This window comes from Aethalodelphis obliquidens, unplaced genomic scaffold (assembly GCF_003676395.1).
Source record: "Aethalodelphis obliquidens isolate GAN/ISIS:26980383/991018 unplaced genomic scaffold, ASM367639v1 scaffold18, whole genome shotgun sequence".
Taxonomy (NCBI): Eukaryota; Metazoa; Chordata; class Mammalia; order Artiodactyla; family Delphinidae; genus Aethalodelphis; species Aethalodelphis obliquidens.
In genome coordinates this window covers 19221990-19245266 of record NW_020837962.1, presented here as the reverse complement: position 1 = coordinate 19245266, position 23277 = coordinate 19221990, and the positions used below count along the sequence as shown (strand labels likewise).

Below are 23277 nucleotides of genomic sequence, written 5' to 3'. Positions count from 1 at the left end.
TATGTTGTACACCTAAACTGATACAATGTTATATGTCAATTGTACCTCAGTTAAGAAAAGAACAGTTCAAGACATGATGTCTTGCCTGGGGAAGCTGTTCCCATTCTGCATGAGGTGGCATAACGGCAGCAGGCAAACCCTTGGGGGTATTTCAAGTGAAGTCCTTCTGGAAGCTCCTCCAGGGGTCTCACAACTCTGTCTTCTGGAAAAGTGTTGCTTCTTAAAGGACTTTGCTCCCACCAGGGCCTGATCTTCACAGGTGCTTGTCACCTCGAGCAGTTCCCTAGATCAGCAAGGCTGCCCCTTCAACCACTCCGTTTATATCACCCCTAAGACTCGTCCATCTCCTCCAGGAGGGCAGGGAAGATAGACCCCAACTCCACACAACACCCCCTCAGAACTGGACCCCAGAAGTCCAGGCTGGGTCTCCCAGTGGGACGCCTCAGTGAGTCACCTAAGACACAGAGCTCCCGGCACATTTTCTATTTTCTCAAGATACTTAACCCCATGAAGACAAAGGGGAAGTAGGTTGAACTATCCTGAGTATCGAGAGGGTACATTTCATATAGGGAGTAAAAATCAGTTTAATTCCATTATTTTCTAATTTATGTTGATCCGAGCCTCTCCACCATCATTCAGCTCAAGCTGCAATTTAATTTAGATTTTAAATTCCTTATTAAAATCCCCTCTAAGAAGCACCCTAAGACAAAATAAAGCACGTTCCTGCAGTTGGGTCCGCAATGTCAGGCCAGCTCACACACACGGGTGTGGGAGTGCAAACATCTGGACACCGCGGGGTTGTCCTCCAGACGGGGCAGCTGTTCTGAGTGAGGGCGGGAAGGTGGGGTGCGGGAAACACGGGCAGGGCGTGTAGGCGGGAGCCTCTTCATGCATATGCATCACTCACGTGTTGGGATGTGCACGTGTGGCTATTTTTAAAAAACAAGAGCCTACTTCATTATCACAAAGACACTCAGTGAATGACTTGCATATTCTGCTCAGCTCAAAACATTCCATGACTTATTTGGGAATCTCTCGGGAAAAGTCCAGTTGTTTATTTCTTTCAGATGTGAGATCACCAACCTATAAACAGACCAAATCAATTTTCACTTCTGCCTTCATGCATTTTTGATTCCTTGCCTCTGGAGTCCATTAAGTATCTAAACTGTAAGGTATCATGGAAGGAAGGGGCTGGGAGGCCCACCAAGGCAGGGGTACTGGGTGGAGGGGAGCTGGTTTTCATGTCCTTGTCAAGTAGAGCCTGGAGCTTTAGTGCTGACGTGGCTAAGCATCTTCCTGCTCTGTCTTTTCCTGCTGTGTCGCATGCAGACCTCTGCCCCCTACCCCAGTATTGACACTTCAGGCAAACCACCGGGCAGAGGACAGCTGGCTCCAGTTTCCAGTGTTTGCATCCTGGTGGCCTCCCTCCAGCCCTCTAGGGTTGTGATTGTGGCAACGCCCCAACCCAGACTGGGTCAGGACACGCAGGAGGGGGTGGGGACTCCCCACGTGGCTGTCCTGCAGGCTTAGCGCTTCTCAGGTTGTACACTTGCATCCCTCTCCTGGGCCTGCCCACTCCAGGGTCAGGGATCCGTGTCCACAGGCCTAACACGTGGGCTTATTCAGCAGTCACGTCACTCTGGACCCGCTGCAGCCCTGGGAGGGGTCTGTCCAGTCTTTGTCCGGCCCGTGATCCCCTTCCGACTGTCCCGGATTAAAGCCAGATCCTTGCTGAACACACTGTAACCTGGAGCTCGGCGCTCGCTCCAGACCCCACGGCCGCCGGAGGTGATGAGCCCAGATCCTCACCCGGCAGTGCCGCGAGTCACAGTCGAGGGGGCTCTGCCCGGCCAGACCCCAGAACAGCCTGGGCCTCCACAGGGCCAGTCCCGGACAGGGGACGCCAGGAGGGCCCGACGGGGGCTTCTGTGTGTCCGTCTGCTGTTGTCTCCCCAAGATGTACAGACAGGATTTAATCCTGCCATCACATGTCACCCACTTGGGCAGGTTTTTGTTTAAACTTTGGTGAACAGGGACCTCAGGTGCCTGACACCCGGGGTGGAGGGACACGGCTGGTGCTCACCGAGAGGAATCAGAGGAGCAGAAACCCTGGAAAACCCTTTATTTCAAGTGGAACACATGAGGTTCAGCTTATTCCGTGAATAGTGCATATGCCACAGGAACGGCTGCGGGCCTGGGACACAGCATCCCGTGCACAGCTCAGCCAGCATCCTGCGAGCCTGCGGGGACGGGCCGTGAGAGGGTGCATCTGGGGCTCCAGGCCGACTGACACCGCTGGGCTGCAAATGGCTCAGGGCAGCGATACATCCACTGGGCTCAGAACACAGCTGCTACACGAGCACGCAGCACCACACAGACATCACTCACTCACAGACACAGATATCTCACAGCAGCTCACGCTCACGTTTAGACCGCTTCGAGAAGCCAGGGCACACGGGCCACAAAGAGGCATTTCCTCCAGCCCCTCTTTCCAGTCTCAGCGCCAACTGGCCAGCTAACCCTGAGCCACCCGAGGACCCAAGGAAGCAGCTTCTGGATGACGTCACAGTCTACACCCACGGAGGAGACGCCTGGCCCACCAGCCCAGGGGGCTCCCGCTGGGGGCAGTGGGACAAAACAAGACTCCTGTCACCGGACGTGTGTCACAGCCGCCCCAGCCCTGCGATGGGACGGTGGGGACAGCGGCTGTGCCACCCTGGCCTCAGCCTGTGCCCCTTACCCTGTCTGGTCACTGGCCACCGGGAAACAAGTCCTGGGCCGTGTTCCAGCACGTCCAGGGGCCGGTCTGTGAGGTCACGGGGAGGAGGGTCTCAGCCTGTGCCATGACCCCCTCCCCGCACACTGGGGGTCCCAAAGGGGCCTGTTCTCGCAGACAGTGCTTCTACGGGGATGGCTGGCAGCTGGGCTGCTACAAGGTGGGGCTCTTCTGTCGGCTCAGGGAGTCGATGTAATGAAAAGTGGCCCCCAGAGCCCAGCTGGTCTCCACGTTGTCAATCTTCCGGGTCAACTTGAAAAGACAAGGGGCGGGGGGGTGGAAGGGAGCACGTGCGTGTGAAAGGCGGGCATGTGCTCGCGACGGGTGGGGGCTGGGGGCACCGGGGGAGTCCCCACCTTCAGCACTTTGTCCCCGGGGAAGCCGAGTCCGTGGAGCAGCGAGCTGACGTAGGTGAGATCCAGGCACAGGAAGGGGCTGCGCGGCGGCTGGGTCTCCGCCGTCCGGCACACTGAGGGGAAAAGGGCTCCTGGGTGGGGGAACGTGGAGCGGGGGCAGTGGACCCTGTGGTGCAGGGGTCCCTGGCAATTGTGAATCTGCTGGGACACTTTGGGGAGTTGAGGTCACCTGAGTCACAGAGAAAGAGTCAGAAAAAGTGAAATCAAGGGAGTCTGTTCCTCACAACACTGGGACTAGAAACGCCTGCCTCCACTGCCCAGGCCACACAGGGCGCGGTGGGCCTGCGGTCTGAGCTAGCTCAGCGGCCCCTACACACTCTCACACCCCCGAAGGCTCGTCCGGTCGACAGTCAGGGGCCGACCAGAAGCTCTGGGGCCAGCGTCTGCCTCATGCCTGGGCCAGCGTCCTGCCTCCAGGCCACTCACCGTACTTGGCCGCAGTCTCAAAGTCTCCGACCACAAGGCTGCCTCCCTTCTCTGCATCTGTGGAGGAAACGGGGCACCCAGTCTGCACCAGCACCGTGGAGGCGAGACAGCACTGAGGTCCCTGGGCCTGCGCCTGGGGTACCCTGGGGGTGGGGGGTCAGATGCAGGTGGCCGCACGTCTGGGCATCGGCGTGCAGACGACGGTGCCCTGGCTCCAGCTACAGGGAACCTGCAGACCAGGCGGCCGAGGGGTAGCTGCTGGGGTGCCCCAGAGGGAGGGGCCTGGGCCTAGGTGAGGGGTGAGAGGTCACCTTCCGCCTGGACCGGCTGGCTGCCATTCACACTGGGTCCGAGAGTGTAGCCCAGTGGGGCCCAGCGAGCCGGAACCTGACAGCTTCGGTCTCTCCAGGGCAGCTTTCTGTGGACATTAACATTCTCACCCTTGCCACGGGCAACACGTTCTAATATCCTCAATCTATTTCATCAAAACACATGTCGGGTCACGACCCACTGAAGTGACCTCACAACCCTCTGGAGGGTTTCCAGTTGGTCTGACCAGCACCGGTCCCAGACTCACGATACCGTCTTCTGTCCTGACGGCATCGCGGGCTGGGGAGGGGTCAGGGTGATACCCCCAGGCTCCTGAGGGCGATCTGAGGGGTGGGCTGAGTCCTCCTGCTGGCCTGGGTGCCAGTGGCTGACGGTTTGAGAATCACACGGCGAAAGGAGAATAAACCGACAGCGAGGAAGCCTCCCTGCACTGAGCGGCTCAGAGAACTGACTTATTTATAAAAAGGGGGCCTATTACTCTCTACTCAGTGACACGTCCCCCGCCCTCCATTTCTATCACCCTGATGTGACTGACGGGCCCTCCACCCGGGGACCCACACCCAAGTCCCTGCACAGCCCAACCGAGCCCCACCCTTACCTATGAGGCCCACATTTGCGGCAAGGTCATAATAGTAGGAAAAGGCATAAAAATCCACGTCCTTCACTTCCTCCGTCCTGTGCACTTTGTTTCGGAGGATCTCGGACACTCGGCGGGCGCACAGCTGGTAGAGGCTCCCCGCTGGAGCGAAGGGAGAGCAGACTCAGCGGTCAGTGGGCTCTGGGCACCTGACCACATAGCCCAGGGTGACTGCGACCTGGGGGTGCTCACCAGCAACTTTTCAGGGGCCACGTGCTGCGGCCAGCTCAAGGGGAGAAACTGTGAGCATGAAAGGTGGCCCGAGAGAGTGTGGCCCGACCCTGAAGGTCACGCGCCTCCAGCTGGGCGCCTGCAGCTGCCGTGACGCAGCCCAGTGGGTCCACCCCACGCTCACCCTGCCAGCCCTGTGCTGAGCTCGAGTGTGCACTGTCCCACCCCATCTCACCAGCCGCCTGGGTGGGGCCTGCACCTCCCTCCTGTCACAGATGAGGAAGCTGGGGCCTACAGGCAGCGTGCCAAGCTCACAGGGCTGGTCACTGACTCCTTGCTCAGAAGGAGAGCGACAACACAAGACTGAGTCAGTGGACATGGATGCCCACAGCCCACACCTGGACCCAGGTCTGAGCTTGCCCCAGCCCTGCTCCACGTCTGACGGCAGCTCCATTTAGCTCTCCCAGGGCCCTGGGAGCTGCGCCCTTGCACTTGGGACCTCATCTCCCTGCACTCTCCCTCGTCTGACCCGTCACACCACCTCTTCCATGTTCCTTAAACATAGCAGCTGCCTCTGGTCCTTTGCATGTGCTGCTCCCTCGGCTTGGCACTCACTTCCCATTTCTTCATGTCTTGTCTCAGGTATCAACCCATAAGGCCTTCCCTGGTCGTCTTTAGACCGCGATCCCCCCTGGTACCCACAGCCCCCTTCCATTTATCACTGGATAGTAAGGAACGTGCATTTGTTCTCTACCCTGGGTTCCTGGCACAGAGGTTGTAAAGCCTTGTAAGACCCTGAGTGGTGAGAGTGAGAGAGACGTTCTGTGATTCATAATAAGCCCCTTTCAGTCCACCTGGGTTGTGATAACGAGGTGACTCCGGGTGGGTCCTGATGGCTTCAGGATGGGAGCTGGTGATTAGAGGGCTGAAACCTTCAGCCCCACCCCCAAGGGCGTGGGCAGAGGGCTGGGGATTGAGTCAGTCACCAGCAGCCACTGAGTTCATCAGTCCCTCTGCCATGAGCCTTGTAGAAACCCTACACAATGGGGCTCAGAGAGCTTCCGGGTTGGAGACACATGGAGGTGCTGCTCCCAGGGAGAGGATGCTCCCAAGGAGAGGGGGTTGCTCCCGGGAAGGGGGCTCCCGGGAAGAGGGGGGCTCCCGGGGAGAGGGGGGCTCCGGGCGCCCTCCTGACACGCCTGCCCTGTGCCTCTCTCCCATTTCACTGTTGCTCAGCTGTGTCCTTGATAAGAAACCAGTGATAGGAACATGTTCCCTGAGTTCTGTGAGTGCTTCCAGCAAATTATCAAATTTGAGGAGGAGGCCGTGGGAACCCCTGATTTGTCGCTGGTCGGTCAGAAGAATGGGAGGCCCAGCACTTGCAAAGGTCGGGGAGGGCCTCATCTGATGGGGGCTGCACTGACTCCGGAAGTCAGTGTCGGAATGAAGTGAATCGCAGGACACCCTGCTGCTGCCAGAGAACTGGCCGCTGTGGGAAAAACCCCACACGTTTGGCGTCAGAAGTGCTGTGAGTAGCGACAGCCCTGTCACCAGAGGCAAACCTCACGCCCACGTGCCCAGCTTGGACACAGCGTTTCAGCATCTCTTTTAGAAGAAACTCAGAGCACAGAGCCACGGGACCCCGTGCGTGAGACAGGCCTGGGGCTCTGTGGCCTCTCCCGCCCTCGCCGGAGCACAGGCGGCGCGTGTGGGAGGAGAAGCCATTTCCCACAGAGCTGCCAGGCCCACAGCCACACCTGGCTGTGTGCTCGAAGCCGAGGGACGTCCAGATCCTCCCCACTGGAGGCTTGCTGGGAAATCGGGTCCCTGGAAGAGCGGCAGACAAGGGAGCCCTGTGCAGGGACCCCGCAGGAGCTGGGGGTTCCAGAACCATAGCCGGCTTGCGGGCAAGTACACACTTCTGCTTCTCTGAGGTGTCCGGAGGGAAGGGGCTGCCGTCGACCCTCACGAGCCACCCACGGAGGATAAACGTGCCGTACCTGCCTCCTGTCCTGACACCCTGTACGTTACTTCAGCGTGCTCCCACTCTCCTCTAAAACCGGGAGACAAACAAGGGCTGACCAACTCTGCTCCATCCTCAGCTGAAACAGAAAGAGACAGAGTCGGATAAAGAGCACTGACCGTGGTGGGGTGAGGGCAGGCCTGGAGCTGAGACGGGGCCCGCTGAGAGGAGGCCGACAGCACTGAGTGTCTCAGGTCAGCACCGAGGGCCTCGGAGGGTCAAGGGAACACGCTTCCTTTTTGCCGCGGGATGGACTTGCGGAAGCGTCCCGAGTCAGCTTCGGGAGTCAGCTCCCAGCTCACGGCCACAGAGGGGCTTCGGGGTTCCAGGCGACGCTCATGACGACCCCAGTGGCTCCCCGTGGGGCAGCCTCCAGGGCCCCAGGATGCCAGCCCTCGGGGACACGCCTCCTGGCGTCCTGCCGAGTGGGTCCCTGTGCCTGCCTGATTCTGGCCTGGGCCCGCCTGCACCAGCGGAATGTGCAGGACACAAGGCCGTGGGACTTCAGGAGGCTTTCCTTCCTCTGAGCCGCCAGGGAGAAGTGCAGGCTGCTCTGCGGGGTAGAGGCCAGACACGCGCCCAAAATGCCACCTCACAGGACCCTAGGGACCCCAGCAAAGGGACTGCCGAGTGGATGCCTGTGCAATCCTGAGATAAGACGACTGCTGTTTGCAGCTACTCAGGGTGGTGGGTGGTCTGCTGAGTGACAACGACTCACACGGCGGGAGATACCTCCCTAGGGCAGCGAGGGGTCTGCACCCCTTCTGGCGGCTGTCACAGCCCCACGTGAAGACACACGGCTCCCCGCCGCTCTGCCGGGTCGGGGTGCAGGAGGGACAGGACCCTGAGGCCGGCACAGACGGGCAGGTGGGTGCCTGCCGTCCTCCACTGGCTAACAAGTGTTTTCTGGCCCAGAGTGTGGTCGTGGGTGTTTCTGAGACGTGGACGCGTTTTTGGTTTGCAAAAAAGGGGCCACTGTTACGAGGTTAAACAGCAGGATGTGCGTGGAAAACAATTCCAGTGGAACATTTCCGCTCTGTCAGAACAGCCAGGCCCTGGAAGAGGCAGCGGAAGTGCTGGGCCGGGGGTGTGCGTGGCCGAGAACATGCTTGGGCTTGCGCACGTCTGACCGAGGCCTTCGAGGGGACAGGCCGAGGCGGCCTCAGAGCAGGGCCCCCGCTCGCCTCGGGCATGTGGTCCCCTGAACGTCCCAGGGGCTCGAGCGCCCGCCAGCAACGCCTGGCTTGTCCCAAGCCAAGCACGTCAGGGCAGGATGGCGCAGAGAGGGCCTGGGAACAGACACAGGCTTCGTCCCCAAATGCCACGTCTGGAGGAAGGCAGAGCCCGTTCCAAGTCCCCTCGAGAGCAGAAGAACACAGGGGACGTTCTCAGGAGCCAGAACCTCCCCTGAAGCCCCCGTCGGAGCCCCCCCCCCCCCCCCCCGCCCCCCGTGGTAAATCCTTACAAACAAGCCAACCCCGATCACACCCAGTTCCTTGGGTTCCTAAGAACCCCTGCAGCTCGGTGATCCAGAGACCGCTTCACTAGCATCTTTCTTTAAAAGTAACTGAGAAGGTCTTCAGGGGCCCACCAACGAGGTCTGGGGGGGCACCCTCTGGGGCTCCCGAGTCCTGCTGGCCGGGAGGGCTCTGAACACTGCACCCCACTCACCAGGCTTTCCCTCCTCGCCGCCTAGAACCGCCAGCCGCGCCGACATCAAGCCGAGCCCCAGGTAGCTGCGGAGAGAGAACCCAGGTGAGCGGAGGCCTCCCTCAACTCCGCCTGCAGCACGTTCGCCAGCCTGGATCCAAAATGTGGGGGGAAGGAGGAAACCAGGGGCAAGGCAGCAGCTTCCTGCTTCTTCCAGGAGCTCCCTCAGTGGGGTTCAGGGCATCCAGCGCCTCAGCTCGACAGCGAAGGCTCTTACTTGGTGGGAGCTCGTCCAGGAGCTGTGGACACCAGCGAGGGCGACACACAGGTCCCCAGCTTTATGGTGTGGACGGGCCTCACGGAAAGAACCTATTAAAGGCGCCACGTGGCAAAACAGATGGCCCAGAAACTTCCTGCACCATCTGTGGACTCTTCCCCACTTTCCCAAAAACCTTTTCCAAGGCAGAAGAGAATAAGTACAAAAGAAGAAATGTAATCTTACTACAGGTGAATTAAAAAAGGAAGAGGAGGAGGAAGAGGAGGAAGAAAGAAGGAGGGAGGGAGGGAGGGAGGGAGAGGCTGCAGGGGGGTCCGCAGCAGGGATGTGGGGACCAAGTCTATGGCCCAGCACCCTGGTCGCTCCCCAGGCGGGAGGCGGAGGCTGGGGGAGGCCTGCAGTGCTAAGCTAAGCCACATGCCTGGACAGTGGACCTCTCCACGCTTGGTCCTGAAAACAAACCTGTAGGAGTAGAGCCTGTAGGTCCTATTAAACATCTGGAGGGACGTGAGGAAGCCGGGCGGGGAGCTCTGAAGGGTGCCCTGGGGAAGAACACAAGGGTTAAAGCACCTTTCCTGCTGGCCTTTATAAAAAATTGTCCCCCACTCCCTCAATTCATTTGAAAGAACAGGGATATTCACGGATGTATTCAATTAAATTAGCCTTTCATCAAATCACATGCTGTGAAACAGCTTGGAGCAAGCAGTGAAACACTTTGTCTTTCCTTTTTTTTTTTTTTTTTTTTTGGCTTTTCCAAGAGGCCTGCGGGATCTTAGTTCCCCAACCAGGCATCGAATCCATGCCCCTTGCACTGGAAGCGCAGTGTTTTAACCACTGGACCGCCAGGGAAGTCCCAAGGCTCTTCCATTAAAACTAAAAACAATAGTAATAATTTAAAAAGTGGCAGATGAGGAAAGTGCTTTTTAAAAACAGCACGCAGTCTCAACTGGAAACGTTTTCGTGTCACTTAGAACAGCGGTCCCCAGCCTTTTTGGCACCAGGGACTGGTTTCGTGGAAGACAAGTTTCCCACGGACAGGGAGATGGTTCAGGCAGTAATGTGAGCGATGGGGGGCGGCAGATGAAGCTTCGCTTGCTGCCCGCCGCTCACCTCCTGCTGTGAAGCCCGGTCCTACCAGTCCGCAGCCTGGGGGTTGGGGACCCCTGCCTTAGAACATCCGTCCTGAAAAGGCCTGAGGCTCTGTCCCATCTGAGTCAGACTCCGGCCCCTACCTGGAAGCCCTTGCGGGGGGTTGGGGAAGAACCCACCCCACACCCTCTGCCCCAAGGTCTCCAGGTAGTATCTAGTTTATCACCCTGCTGAAGACCAGATTCCTATTTTCTTTTTTCCAGGCAGAGTTAAAATCAAACTAAGAAGCATTCACTGCGGGTGATCTGACCCTCAGGAGAGAAGCTGAGTGCACAGACCTCCCCCGGGGCTGAGGCTCCCCCACGGGGCAGGTGGCCTTGGGGGCGGCGGCGGGTTACCTCGAATCTCGGGAGGAAGGTGATCTGGGTGGACCCTCCGCCCAGGTCCAGCATGCCCACGCTGCTCCTCCCGGGGGTCTTCAGACTGCCTGCAGCACCGAGAGTAAAATCCACACAGCAATGCCCGTTAGTGAACAGAACAGCAGAAAAGGGGAGGTTAGACGCCAGGCCCTTCCGTGGAAAGAGGACAAGACAGACAGAAGCTGTGGCCACTTGAAAATGTCCATGTGCATTTGGGGGGCGTGAAGGACAGCTGCCCCGGTGGTGGCTTTCATCTGAACGAAGGACAACCTGTGCTCCTGGGGCCTGGGCTCCTGATCTGTCACCTGACATGGCTCCCCATCCCCGGGGCGGCAACTCCTACAGGCAACTTCCTGCTTTCTCATCCATCTGTCAGACACACTGGTCTTGTCCATAATTACAACAAAGGGACAAAAATCCACATCCTGAGAGTAATCTAAGAAAAATGACTCCTTGCCACCTGTTCCCTGTTCTACCTACAGCAGGACTTCAATTAGAAGGTGATCAGCATTCGCGTCACGTCCAATATTGACTAGTGTGACTCAGGGCTTCTCTCAGGAATGAGGACGGTGGCCAGGGGACGCCGCCGTGGGAGCAGAGGCAGAGCTGAGCCTTTGGAGAAGGACCCCCTGCATCTCCAGCATTTGCCTCTGCAAGCTGGGTGCCTGCCCCACCCATCCCAACACCCTACTTCGGGTCAGCAACCCGAAGGGGTTATTTTAGAGTGGAAATGAGGCCCCTGCTCTAAAGACCTGTGTCTGTGAACTGCTGGCTTTATGATGAAGGGAACCCACCTGTTAGGAAGTTCACGGTGATCCACGCGGAGACACCTGCAAGAGAGGGTCACAAACAGCATCTGAATCACCTGAGATGCTGTAAACAGCAATGGGAACTCATGACAGCTTTCCGATTTCAGGAGCACAGGGAGGCCACTTCCTCACTACTCTCAGCCTCCAGATCAGGTACAGACACGGGCATCACTCACAGAACCATCCAGCTGCTTCTGGCAGCCTGCTCTAGAAGACACCACCTAAAAATCAGCGTGCTCAGCCAACTGTCACATCTCTTGGTCACACTCTTTAGCAACTGCCTCTTTCTGGAAGAGGTGGGATGAGAAACAAATGTTCCCTTTCCCTCCACCCAAACAAACCCTAAGGTCACGTTTAAAGTCAGGGGCTGGTAAGGAACCTTATGAAGTGACTCTCCCTTAGAATTAATGCAACAGCAACATTCTAATGCATCAGCAACTGGCGATTCTCTCTAAATGTTCTTAAAACAGAAAAGATGGGATTTCCCTGGTGACGCAGTGGTTAAGAATCCGCCTGCCAATGCAGGGGACACAGGTTCGAGCCCTGGTCCGGGAAGATCCCACATGCTGTGGAGTAACTAAGCCCGTGCGCCACAACTACTGAGCCTGCACTATAGAGCCCGTGAGCCACAACTACTGAGCCTGCACTATAGAGCCCGTGTGCCCAAACTACTGAGCCTGTGCTCTAGAGCCCGTGAGCCACTACTACTGAGCCTGCACACCACAACTGCTGAAGCCTGTGCGCCTAGAGCCCATGCTCCACAAGAGAAGCCACTGCAGTGAGAAGCCCGCGCACTGCAACGAAGAGTAGCCCCCGCGCACTGCAACTAGAGAAAGCCCACGCGCAGCAAAGAAGACCCAACACGGCCAAATTAATTAAATTAATTAATTAAAAAATAAATCAGAAAAGATGATTTGTTTTCAGAAACGTGATATGTGCCAGGCTTGGAGCCAGTCACGAGGAGAATGTCTCTATCACTGGCCCCAAGAATACAGTGCTCTGAGACGGTCAGACTGCGGACCGGGGTGGGACCGGCACTTTGGTGTCTGTGCCTCCAACCAGGGAAGGCTCCCAGCGCAACGCTGACAGCAGCCCTGCATGCAGCCCGCCTCGAGGGGCAGCCTCATGGCACATGGAGCTTCTGGCGACTACCTTCGTCCGTCCCGTTCATGATGGAAACACAGTCGTCCCCTACGAGGAACGGCGACGCCTCAAACACTTCTTTCACCTAAATGTAAAGAGAGACAAGCCTTTATCGTTTAGAATCTAAACTCACAGTCCCAATCACTGCCCTGCTTTAGGACAGGACACGAGGGGTGGGAAGCCCCACAAGGCGGATCCCAGCCCTGGGCCGCCACGTGGCCTGGTGGGCATGTTCCTGGGAGAGGACCTGGCACAGGGGAAGCGAAAGCGGTGAGCAACTGTGTTTGGCTTTATTTCCTTCTCCATTTTTTTTTTTTTTTTAGCAATTATTGATACATAGAAACTTCAGTACGTCTGCACTTGTGTCCCACAATCCAACTTGAGCATGTGAAGGTATTCAGTAGTTTTTATAAGGGACCTTGACAAACCTGCAACGATCTGTCATTTAGCAGCTAACAGGTTCAGAAACAGTGCGGAGGAGGACTACTTTGCTGAGAACACTTTCCCTGATTCCTGATGGTAAGAACCCTGCAAGCACATGTCAAAGACAGGCTCCAGAGTCGCCTGCAGGGAGGTGCAGGGCTTGCGCAGACACAAAGGGGCCTCCTCAGCACTCACATCTGAACATCAGACCAAGAGCGGAGCCTGCACTTCCCACGAGGACGGCTGGCTTGAGCCGAAATGCCAAGAATTCAGGTCCCACGGCCTTAGACACTCGGCAAGTTCTTGGATGGAAGGAAGCCCTTCAAAAACACAATATATTTTTAACACCAACTTGGTCTTTTTATAAAACAGATTCATTCTAGAAAACATGAATAGCTTTAAACATCCTGAGAAAGGAAGCATCATTCAGCCACAACCCCTCCACCGAAGGCGACACTGCTAACATTTCGACATGCTTCCCTCCTTGGGGAGCTTCTCCGTGGCCTGTCTGCCTGCTTGGACGCGGGCTGATGTTCCACGTTTTCAGTTATCTCAAGTCACCCGCCCCGGGGTAACTGGATGAGCTCACCTTTCGCAGTAACTTCTGAGCCTTTTCTCCTGGTAACAGACGTAAACCAGCTGTGGCCTTGAGGACCAAGGGGGTGGCCTTCCAGAATTCAAAGGGTATGTCCTGTTTAGCAATGTCCAGTAACTCCTGAATCCCCGGGGTGCTCTGTGAACATGGTGGGTAGAGCAGGGTTTGCACTCAGCGTGCAGGGGTCACAGGTGCTCCCCACCCTTTCGGTTTTATTAATTTATCAACGTATTTTTTCTAATTTTCCAAATCAGCAGAGACAGCGACTCAAGTGGTGCAGGCAGGAGCGTGGGGCGGACCCTCGGCAGCGGAGCGGGCCAGGGTTCTACGCGCCTGGCAGCCGGAACCCCGCCAGCCCTGCCACCAGCCCCGAGCAGCCTCAGACGAGCTGCGACGCCCCTGGACACCATGAGTGAATTCTGGGGTCCCTCACGGCACTAAAACCCATGAAGAGCTACACCGAGGAATCACTTCACCTGCCGGAATGCTGAGCTCTCCATGCTGGACCAGGGCCCGTGGGGGGTGGGCTGGGCAGGGCGGGGGACGACTGTCGTGAAGCCTCGCCAGGCGTGTGGAGGGTACGATGCTGGGGGGGGGGTTTAGCAATGCCTGTGGGGGACACGTGTGCCTCTCACTCAGAAACCCCCCAAGAGTTCACCCAGGCGACGCCCTGGCATGTGAGGGGAATGAAGTGCACATGAGATGACACAGAGCAGCCTTTCCCAAACCGTGAGGAGCGAAGGGTGGCGGGGGTCACCTACAGGCCCTCCGGAGGGGCTGGCGCTCCAAGTGCAACGTGCACACGCATGGCAGGACAGAGCACTCTACTTCCTGACGGGGCGCAGTCTCCAAGGCACACTGCTCAGCCCCGGGAGCAAAGCGCATACAGCGTGAACGTGCTCCACTGTGTGTGTAAATAGAGGGGCCGAGAACACAGAAGGACAGCGCGAAACCAGGGACACTGTCCTCCTGGAGGAAGTGGGAGGGGTCTGCTGGGAAGCTGTACCAGTCACCCCACATGCATGTGTGCTGCCTGCCTGAACGAGTAAGACTTAAAAAGCCCCATGAGGGGCTTCCCTGGGGGTGCAGTGGTTGGGAATCCGCCTGCCAAGGCAGGGGCCACGGGTTCAAGCCCTGATCCGGAAGGATCCCACATGCCGCGGAGCCACAACTACTGAGCCTGTGTTCTAGAGCCCACACGCCACAACTACTGAGCCCACGTGTCACAACTACTGAAGCCCGTGTGCCTAGAGCCTGTGCTCTGCAACGAGAAGCCACCGCAACGAGAAGGCCACACACCGCAACGAAGAGTAGCCCCCCCTCTCTGCAACTAGAGAAAGCGTACGTGCAGCAATGAAGACCCAATGCAGCCAAAAATAAATAAATAGATAGATAAATAAATTTATAAAAATAAATAAAAAGCCCCATGAGTTTATTCCAAGATATATCATTTAATCAGGTTTAACCTCTAGAGTCACTCATTTCGATTTGTTTTCAATTTGTTTCTTAACCAAGTTACAGGAAAGCAAGGTTGTGACCTCACTGTCTGGGATCAGGATGCACCTGTGGCAAGAATGCTTCGTGAGCTTCTGATTTAAGACGTGCTGGGGCCAAAGGAACCGACAGCTGCATGAGGGGCTGCTTTCGGGAGCCCCCTGGAACACAGGTGCCCTGTGTTCGTGCAGCTCAGAAGTGTAAACGCCACCAACTTACCAAAGTCACCATTTGACGGTTCAGCTAAATTTCTTTTACACTTATTTGGTTCTGTGGATTTTGCATAATACATTTTTTTTGACTTTAATTTTTTTAGTGAACATTTGTCATCTTCAATCAGAGAAACCGAAACAAAAAAAAGTTAAACTTTCAAATAATGCTTTTTCTAAGTTTGTAGCATTTGTGCTTTTAAATCACACCGTAACTTCTGGGCGGCATGCGGGCCAGCTGGGGGATATATGTGGTGTGTGTGTGTGGTGTATATGTATGTGTGTGCTGTGCACGTGTGGTGTGGTGTGTATGTGGCGTGGCTGTGTATATACGTGTGGCTGTGTGTGTGTGTGTATATGTGTGTGATGTATGTGGTGTATGTGTGTGTGCTCTGTATGTGGTGTGGTGTGTGTGGCTGTGTATGTGGTGTGGTTCTGCATGTGGTGTGTATGTGTATACATGTGCAGTGTGTGTGGTGTGGTGTGTAGTGTATGTGGGGTGGTGGTGGGACCTCCCACGGGTGCCAGTGTCCTCCATAGACTGTCCTACGCAGTGAAATGTCCCAGGTCAGCACAGCAGAGACGCTGCTCTGGGAGGACGGCTCTGCATCTGAGAGAAAGAGAGTCACTTTAACAAATCGACAGAAGGCAAATTTGATGAGCAAAGAGAGACGAGAGAACACTGTTACCTTATCAACGTCATCAGCATAAGCAGAAAGACCTGGCTTCAGTGCTTTGAAGGTTTCATGGGTCAAGGTGGGAGTTTCTAAAGGAAAATCATGTTTTAGAACAGGTGCAAGTGTGAATACAAACACAGATACGTGAATCTATACAACTACGAGGAGCCACACATTCCAGGCAGACTTCTGAAAACAGACCTGCATTGTTTCTCATCTAAACTCTGCCTCTTTAGTTTGGCTACACAATGAATATTATACTTAATGATTTGGCCAGAACTTTTCCTATTTAAAAAAAAAATCAACTTTATTGAGGTATAATTTAAATACCAAAAACTACCCATTTAAAATGTTAAATTTTAACAGAGTTAATTCTTGCGGATTCAACAAATAGAGAAGCAGGGAATTCCCTGGTGGTCCCACGGTTAGGACTCTGTTCTTCCACTCAAGCAGGCATGGTTTGATTCCTGGTTGGGAATTAAGATCCTGCACGCAGCCGCGCGGCCAAAGAACAAACAAACAAAAAAACAGAAAAAAACCCAACAGAGGAGCAGGGCAAATGATTCCAAACTGCAAATGTGAAAATCATTTTCTTAATTCTAGATAGGATGCATTATACATTCTAATACATTCTATTCTATACATTCTATTCTTTTTTTAAAAAAGAATATTTCAGCCTTCTTTTTAAAAACTGAGTGTTTTAGATTATTAGGGGTCTGGACTCATGTGCTTACAGAAAGAGAGAGTATTCCCAGGCACACCGAGGCCAAGGGGTGCTGTCCGAATGCAGACACATAGACCAAGGAGGAAAAATCAGCAACAAACTTGCTGTAAGGAGGTCTCTCCAAAGAAAACACGCCGGCTCATGGCTACTGAAGGATTACATGCCAACACACGTTGCCCTAAACTTAGCTTCAAAACCAATTTTGGAGGTAGGTTAAGTCCAGCATATAAATATTTAACCATTATAACAAGTTTAAAAATAAAGCGGATGAAAAGTAGATAAACGTGCCATGAGAGGTTTGAAGAGACCTACTAAAGGCATCCGGAGCACCAGTTCAGTTAAACGCCCAGAAGGGTCAGCACCGAAGCAGAGGGGAGGGACCCCAGCTGTGAACACCGACCCACAAGGGGTGGAGGGGGGACTGGGCGGCGCTGGGGGTCTCCCCAGGGGAGAAGCCCGCTGGTGAAGATGCCCAAACTCCACCCTCACTCCTCCTCAACACCCCCGTGGGAAGCCAGGCCCACAGGCTCTGGTCCCAGCTTTACTCTCACTGAGGCCACTGCCATCTGTCACCCTTGTTGCCCGGCCCCACTGGGCCGTTCCGTGTTGGCCTGGGCTCCGGGTCTTTCCTCATGTACCTGACTTTCCTGGACTCCCCGCTCCCACTGGTCTGAACCTGGGGCTACTTCCTTCCTTAAACTCACCCCTGGCCTAAGTCATGGTCCTAGCCACCCAACCTGCCTGGGGCGCTGGGAGGGGACAGGCCACCCCAATGCCTTCTGGGATCTCAGCTGCCCCTAGGTGGTCACCAGATGCCAGTGCAAATGAGGACATCTGGGACTCCTGGGCAATGGCACTGGCGACAGGCTCCCCGGGGAGTCCCAGGCCAGGCGTCCAGCCCACCCTGAGGGCCCATGCTTTGCTGTGTGACGGAGGACAGGGGAGCGCGGCCAGGGCTTACTAGCCGGTACCTCCAGGCTGCCGGCTGAACTGGAAGACGTGCACTCGGGTGCCAGTGCTCCCCGCGTCGAACATGATGCCGTAGAAGACCTCAGGCCCGCGGGCAGCTGTCCCCGGGGGACTGCGGGACTGCTGGCCCCTCCGGGCCCCCGTGGCCACCTCGGGGATGCCGAGGAAGGCCTGGGTGGCGGAGGCCCAGTGCCACTTGATGTAGGCGACGTAGATGAACAGGCACACGAACAGCCCCAGCGGGTACGCCACCTTCGTCACCCTCAGGTTCCCATTGTTTGGTACTTTTCTCATTTCCTTGTCTGTTGAAGACTGTGCCACAGCGGCTGGTGGAATGGGAGGAGAGGCAGGAAAAACCTGTTAGGCTGCGAGGTTCTAGGGCAAGTCAGAAATCCCTGCGCCCAGGGACAAAAAGTTCCTTCAACCAGAACTTTGTCCACAGGTCTGCATTTTTCCTGTGGAGTCAGAAGATTCATTTGATCCTCAGAATGATTCTGGAAGGTGGAATCCCCATTTTGCAGAAGAGGAACTGAGGTTCATAGAGACTAGACAACCCGTCCAAGCCTGTCGGTCCTGCAGGTGCTGACCTGGGCCATAGCCCCACAGCCCGAGCATCCCCTCTAGGTGCTGGTCCAGGCAAACGGCTCTAAACTCACTGCTATTGCAGCTCTATTTACAATAGCCCGGAGATGGAAACCACCTAAGTGCCCATCATTGGATGAATGGATAAAGAAGATGTGGCACATATATACAATGGAATATTACTCAGCCTTAAAAAGAAACGAAATTGAGCTATTTGTAATGAGGTGGATAGACCTAGAGTCTGTCATACAGAGTGAAGTGAGTCAGAAAGAAAAAGACGAATACCGTATGCTAACACATATATATGGAATTTAAGGAAAAAAAAATGTCATGAAGAACCTAGGGGTAAGACAGGAATAAAGACACAGACCTACTGGAGAACGGACTTGAGGATATGGGGAGGGGGAAGGGTGAGCTGTGACAGGGCGAGAGAGAGTCATGGGCATATACACAGTAACAAACGTAGTAAGGTAGATAGCTAGTGGGAAGCAGCCGCATGGCACAGGGATATTGGCTCGGTGCTTTGTGACCGCCTGGAGGGGTGGGACAGGGAGGGTGGGAGGGAGGGAGATGCAAGAGGGAAGACATATGGGAACATATGTATATGTATGACTGATTCACTTTGTTATAAAGCAGAAACTAACACACCACTGTAAAGCAATTAAACCCCAATAAAGATGTAAAAAAAAAAAAAAAAGCCACGTGGGCGTGGTGTCCCCAGACCTTTCAAGGTAACAGAGATGTATATGCAGTCCATTCTCTCCACTCTCCCTTTTTCTCCCATGTTGGTAACTTATATTTAAAGGTTTAAGATCCTGTCCCTTGGGGACTGCAGAGCCACAGACAGATCAGAGAAACGGCTCATTCTCCTGGGAGTTTCACAACAGATACCTCTTGTCATTCGTATACATGTTCCTGCCGAGAGGGAAATGATGCCCATGTGCTTTCAAAGCCCAGAGCAAAGGAAATCCACTCAGCGCCCCTATGTTTGGTTCAATGCACCCCAAAATGGAGGCACTTGCTCAGCGGAGGCACTGGGCGGGAACCCGAGACTTCAGAGGACGAGAAGCGAGGCGCCTGGTTCTTGGGGCTCCCCTTACCCTTGGGGACGTCCACCATCTGTCCACCCTGGCTGTCAACGTGGGAGGTGGAGTGGACGTCCCAGCGGGAGGGAGACAGGCACGTGCCGGGTGGGAAGCAGGGTAAGTGTCTGTGGACCAGAGCCCTGGGGGTGTGTGGGCCGTACTCAGGACACAGGGATGGTGGCGGGGGAGGAGGGCTGGAGGACAGCGTAAAGGCCCTCACAGGGGAGGGGGAGCGGGGGCCGGGCCTAGAAGCGTAGGGGGCAGCCTGTGGTGGCCTCACGCCAACCCCAGGCTGTCTGGGGGTAGGAGAGACGGAACAGTGGCCCTTGCGGGGAATCCAGCCCTACAGTCACACCTGGATGCCTGCGGCCCCTGGAGCACTGTCCAAACCTTGGGCCAGCCCTGTGCCCCTGCCAGGGGAGAGGCCCTCCCAGAGGCTCACCATCCAAGCTCGGACGGGGCGGGGGGACAAGACAATGCACCCCTCCCTGAGCACAAGGGGCCTCAGGAAAGGCTCTCTCAGCAGCTCCCTCCCCAAGACTCGCCCTCCCCAGTCCCAGCTCAGGCCTCACTTCACTCTCAGAATAACATCATACCGCTGCCCAGACCTGGCCCCCATCGGCCTCTGTGCTTAGTCTCTACCTCTCTTGGCCCTGCTCAGGTGGGCCGACCTGGTCCTCATCCCTAAGCCTCAGCTGACAAGCTGTCATCCCCACCTTCCCTGACCACCTCCACCCACTATGTGCTCTGTGACTCCCTGCCCCCTCCTGACCAAGCACCACCATTATCTGTGACGATGATGAGTCTGTGGGATTTGTTCCTGAAGGTCTGTGTCCCCTCGAGGCCATCAGCCCCCGAGCACAGGGACTTAGCCTGTCTTGTGCTGCTATAGCAGTCTGGAACGCAGGCCTTTATCTAGGACAGCCTTAAATATTCTGTTTTTTTTTTTTTTAAAGCATCCTATTTCTTTGGTCCTTTATCCACACCCCTGCAAAACCTACCCAAAATGCTATGCTCACTGCCGCTCTGAAACCTGCAGCCGGAGGCTCCTCCTTTGTGTTCCTTGGTGCTCTCCACTCTCATTCCCTGAGTAAGCTGCATGTGGAGTTGTTCATTTGTGTCTCCCTTCCCTCTGGTGAGATGGTGCCTCTCTGGAAGCAGGGACCAACCCAGTCATCCTGATCTCCCACCCATGACACGAGGCCAGAGCCCAGCAGCTGCTCAGCCATCACTTGCTGGTGAAGAAAGCGAGCTGATGACCTAGCAATTCACCAAGAGGCACGGATGATCCTTCAGGACCCATGTGATGGCCACGTGCGATGGGGCAGGAGACAGCAGTGACCAGGTTTTCTACACATCGAGTTTGAAATGACAGCGGGACATCAGTCACAAACAGAACTGAGCCTTGCGAAAGATGACAGGTTTGGGGTTGGTGCTTGAGGAAGCCATCCCCAGGCAGCCAGCTCTCACCCGGCAACAGGCCCTGTCAGAGGTCTCCTTTGGTTAGGTTAGAGTAACCCAAAGTTTCCCACTGCTAAGTGATCATTTAACAAAAAAGTATTTCTAGGGAAAGTTCTAAAGCTACTATTTCCAAGGATGATTAGTGAGGACACAAAAACAATACTAACATCTTACAACTCTGACAGCGTTTTATAAAACCCTTTTACGTAGTCAAATTTTATCATGTCCTATGTTAGTCTAAGAAGCATAACATACATGATCAGACTAACAGGTAGTATATTAAATTTCGAGGCAAAGGTTGCTCTTCATTAAATTTGTCTACCCATTTAAAAAATACCCCTTTAAATATGCTAGATCCTGTTACCAGAGGCCCACGGGCTGGCACTTATATACCACACGACATATGATGACTTACTTCCATACAACAGGACCAAGGCCCGGGAATGTCTGTAAACGGACTTGCCTGGGATCACAGAGCTGGCACGCAGCAAGGCAGAGGAGTTTCTGGCTTCTGTCTCCAATCACATGCGCTTCATCACTTCACTTTCCCTATTCATATAAGACTACTTCAGACGACCGAAAAACACTCACGTGAAATTACATACACATAATCATTCAAGTTACACACCAAGTTCAGGGTGACATAAACAGAGGCCAAACAGAACATAACCCTGAGGGGGCACAGAGCCAGGAACAGCCTGGCCCACAATCACCTCCATGGCCCTGAGGCCCGAGCCTAAAAGCCAGTTTCATTCCATGGGGTAAGGTGCTTGTCCAGAGCTAAGGAGGGGCAGATCACATTTCTGTGACACCACTAACACCACAGTGGCCCTCTCCAGAGGATCACCAAGGAAAACAATTTTAGATGAGTTTTGTTCTTTAAAGGAGAGTCTAGAACAAAGCTGTAAGGAAAGGTAAGCCTGGAGGGAATGAGGAGTAGGCTGGGGGGTGGGGCAGGATGTAGGTGCACAAAGGCAAACAGAGGTTTGGCTGAGCTAACCTTGCTCTCAGCGGGCTCCTGGGGCGGGGGTGCCTCCCTCTGTCAGGGGGAGACGGGGTCAGAGAGGAGAATCTCGGTGTGGGGCTGTGGCAGTGATGTCCAGACGGGCCCCGCCCCATCCCCCTCCCCCGACTAGCTTTCTAGGAGCTGGGGACGGCAGCTCGGCTCTCAAAATACAAGTTCTATCTCAAGGTTAAAATACCCAAAAACGGCCGTGCGTGCAAATGACTGCCGCACATGCTTAAAACCTATACAAAATTAAAGCACGTGAACAAATACTAAGTCTCCTGGTAGGTTTAAACGGGCTTTTCTCCCAGGCCTGTCCTGCCCTTATTGGATCTCCTGAGCCCGGCACAGAGCTGGGAGCGGGTCAGCAGACCCTGGATGAATGAATGAAGACAGCAGTGCTACAGGCTCCCTGGGGGTGGAGACTCCGACTGTCTTGCCCACCCGGTGCCAAAACACCGACCGCGCCCCTCACTGGTCAGCGGAGTCCTGGCTGCCAGTGACCCTGAGGCCACCTCCAGGCGCTGCCGCTTAAGACCGGGTAGTTGCCAGGCGCTGGGTCTGAGCCCCGGAGGTCCCCGGCCCTGCTCCGCCCCGGCCCTTCTCCAGGGCGCAGCGCACAGTGCCCGAGGGGGCCCACGTGCATAGATATCCCGGGCCCGGCAGGACCCGCCGCTTACCCTGCAGGGCCCCGTGCCCCACCCACGGAGCGAGGTACCAGTCCCGGGGGAGTGCGCGGGCCGCGGAGATGGCTTCCCCGCGCTCCCGCCCCACCGGCTTCAGCGTGTCCTCCACCCGCGGGCTGCGGGAGGAGGATCTGGAGGCGGGGCCCCGCCCACGTGCACCGCGCGTCAGCCCAGTGCGCAGGCGCGGTGGTGCGGCCCACTGCACAGGCGCCGTGACTCTTCCCGCCTGGCTCCCGTGGAGGTTCCCCCTAGCCTAGAGCCTGGCCGGTGTTGTGGGGGAAGCGGGGTCTCGGCCTTGTGGCCCCCGCTCCTGGCCCCCCTTATAGGGTCCCCCGCGGCACGGCGGAGAGGGCCATCGTCGTCCCTGGCCGAGGAGTCAGTCCTGCAGCCTCACAACCTTGACCAGCTGTGGAAATTTTGTTTTCCTTGGGCTCTCCCCCCGCCCCGCCCACCTAAAGGCTTTCTTTTCCCTTAAGGTAACGCACGATAGAAAATGCCACCACAACAGGACAGGCAGTGCCGCCAAGCCCCTCCTGTTCCTGACCCCCATTTTCTCGTCTCTTCCCGGAGGCCGCCAAGGTTGCCGGCTCCTGCCTGGGTCGGTCGTCCATGCAGCCCCGTTTACTCAGGGTCCTGCTGGCAGGACGGCCCACGTGTCCCCTCGGTCAGTCTCCTCTCCTCACCAGAAGGCAGCCCGGCTTCCAGCTTCCCTTGCTGTGGGTGTGTGCACGTGACGGCGTCTGGCGAATGGGCTGTGGGTGTGCCCCTTCGAGGCCTGGCCCTCGGAGAACCTTGGTCTTGAACCCCTCCCCACCCCTCCCCGTGGCCTGAGTTTGTTGTTGAGACAGGGACACCTGAGAGTGAGTGGGTGCCCACAGGTGGGATGTAGGGACAAAGTACTAGGCCAGGACTGGGCAAGGCGAGTGTGTCATCACTGCCAGCACCTGGTGGGACTCTGGCCTCGTTTATCAGGTTGTTTGGTGAACACTGGCTCTGTTTGGTCAGCTCCACCTTGGGCCCACAGTGCTACCGCTTCCTTATTCTGGGTGACTGAACTTTAGCCCACTCACAAGGAATGAGCCCAAGCCAGTTAAGCTCCCATCAACCTTTACCCTGGCCTCATCTGATGTGAAAACTGGAAGAGTGCCTTTTGCTGATGCAGACGGTTAAAGGTCGAGACCCTCCTCCCCAGCAGATTAA

At 55.9% G+C, this 23277-nt stretch overlaps 1 protein-coding gene across 3 annotated transcripts; it reads right to left on the bottom strand.

The window, feature by feature from the left end:
- Positions 1 to 2108: 2108 nt before the first annotated feature.
- Positions 2109 to 22203, bottom strand: ENTPD6 (ectonucleoside triphosphate diphosphohydrolase 6). 3 transcript variants are annotated; one of them, XM_027118124.1, is made up of 15 exons: positions 22072 to 22203; positions 20801 to 20934; positions 17260 to 17583; positions 15577 to 15653; positions 13179 to 13322; positions 12176 to 12251; positions 11009 to 11044; positions 10194 to 10282; positions 9169 to 9248; positions 8451 to 8515; positions 6757 to 6858; positions 4547 to 4687; positions 3619 to 3675; positions 3133 to 3245; positions 2109 to 3028 (listed from the first exon to the last, which is right to left on the bottom strand). In XM_027118124.1, exons 3-15 carry the CDS (start codon positions 17549 to 17551, stop codon positions 2930 to 2932), a joined length of 1371 nt encoding a protein of 456 aa, XP_026973925.1. In that variant the 5' UTR covers positions 17552 to 17583; positions 20801 to 20934; positions 22072 to 22203; the 3' UTR covers positions 2109 to 2929. The 3 variants fall into 3 exon arrangements, with proteins under 3 accessions (XP_026973925.1, XP_026973923.1, XP_026973924.1); XM_027118122.1 differs by having other exon boundaries at positions 2109 to 3245; XM_027118123.1 differs by lacking the exon at positions 22072 to 22203 and adding an exon at positions 21386 to 21947 and having other exon boundaries at positions 2109 to 3245.
- Between the last annotated feature and the right edge of the window lie 1074 nt (positions 22204 to 23277).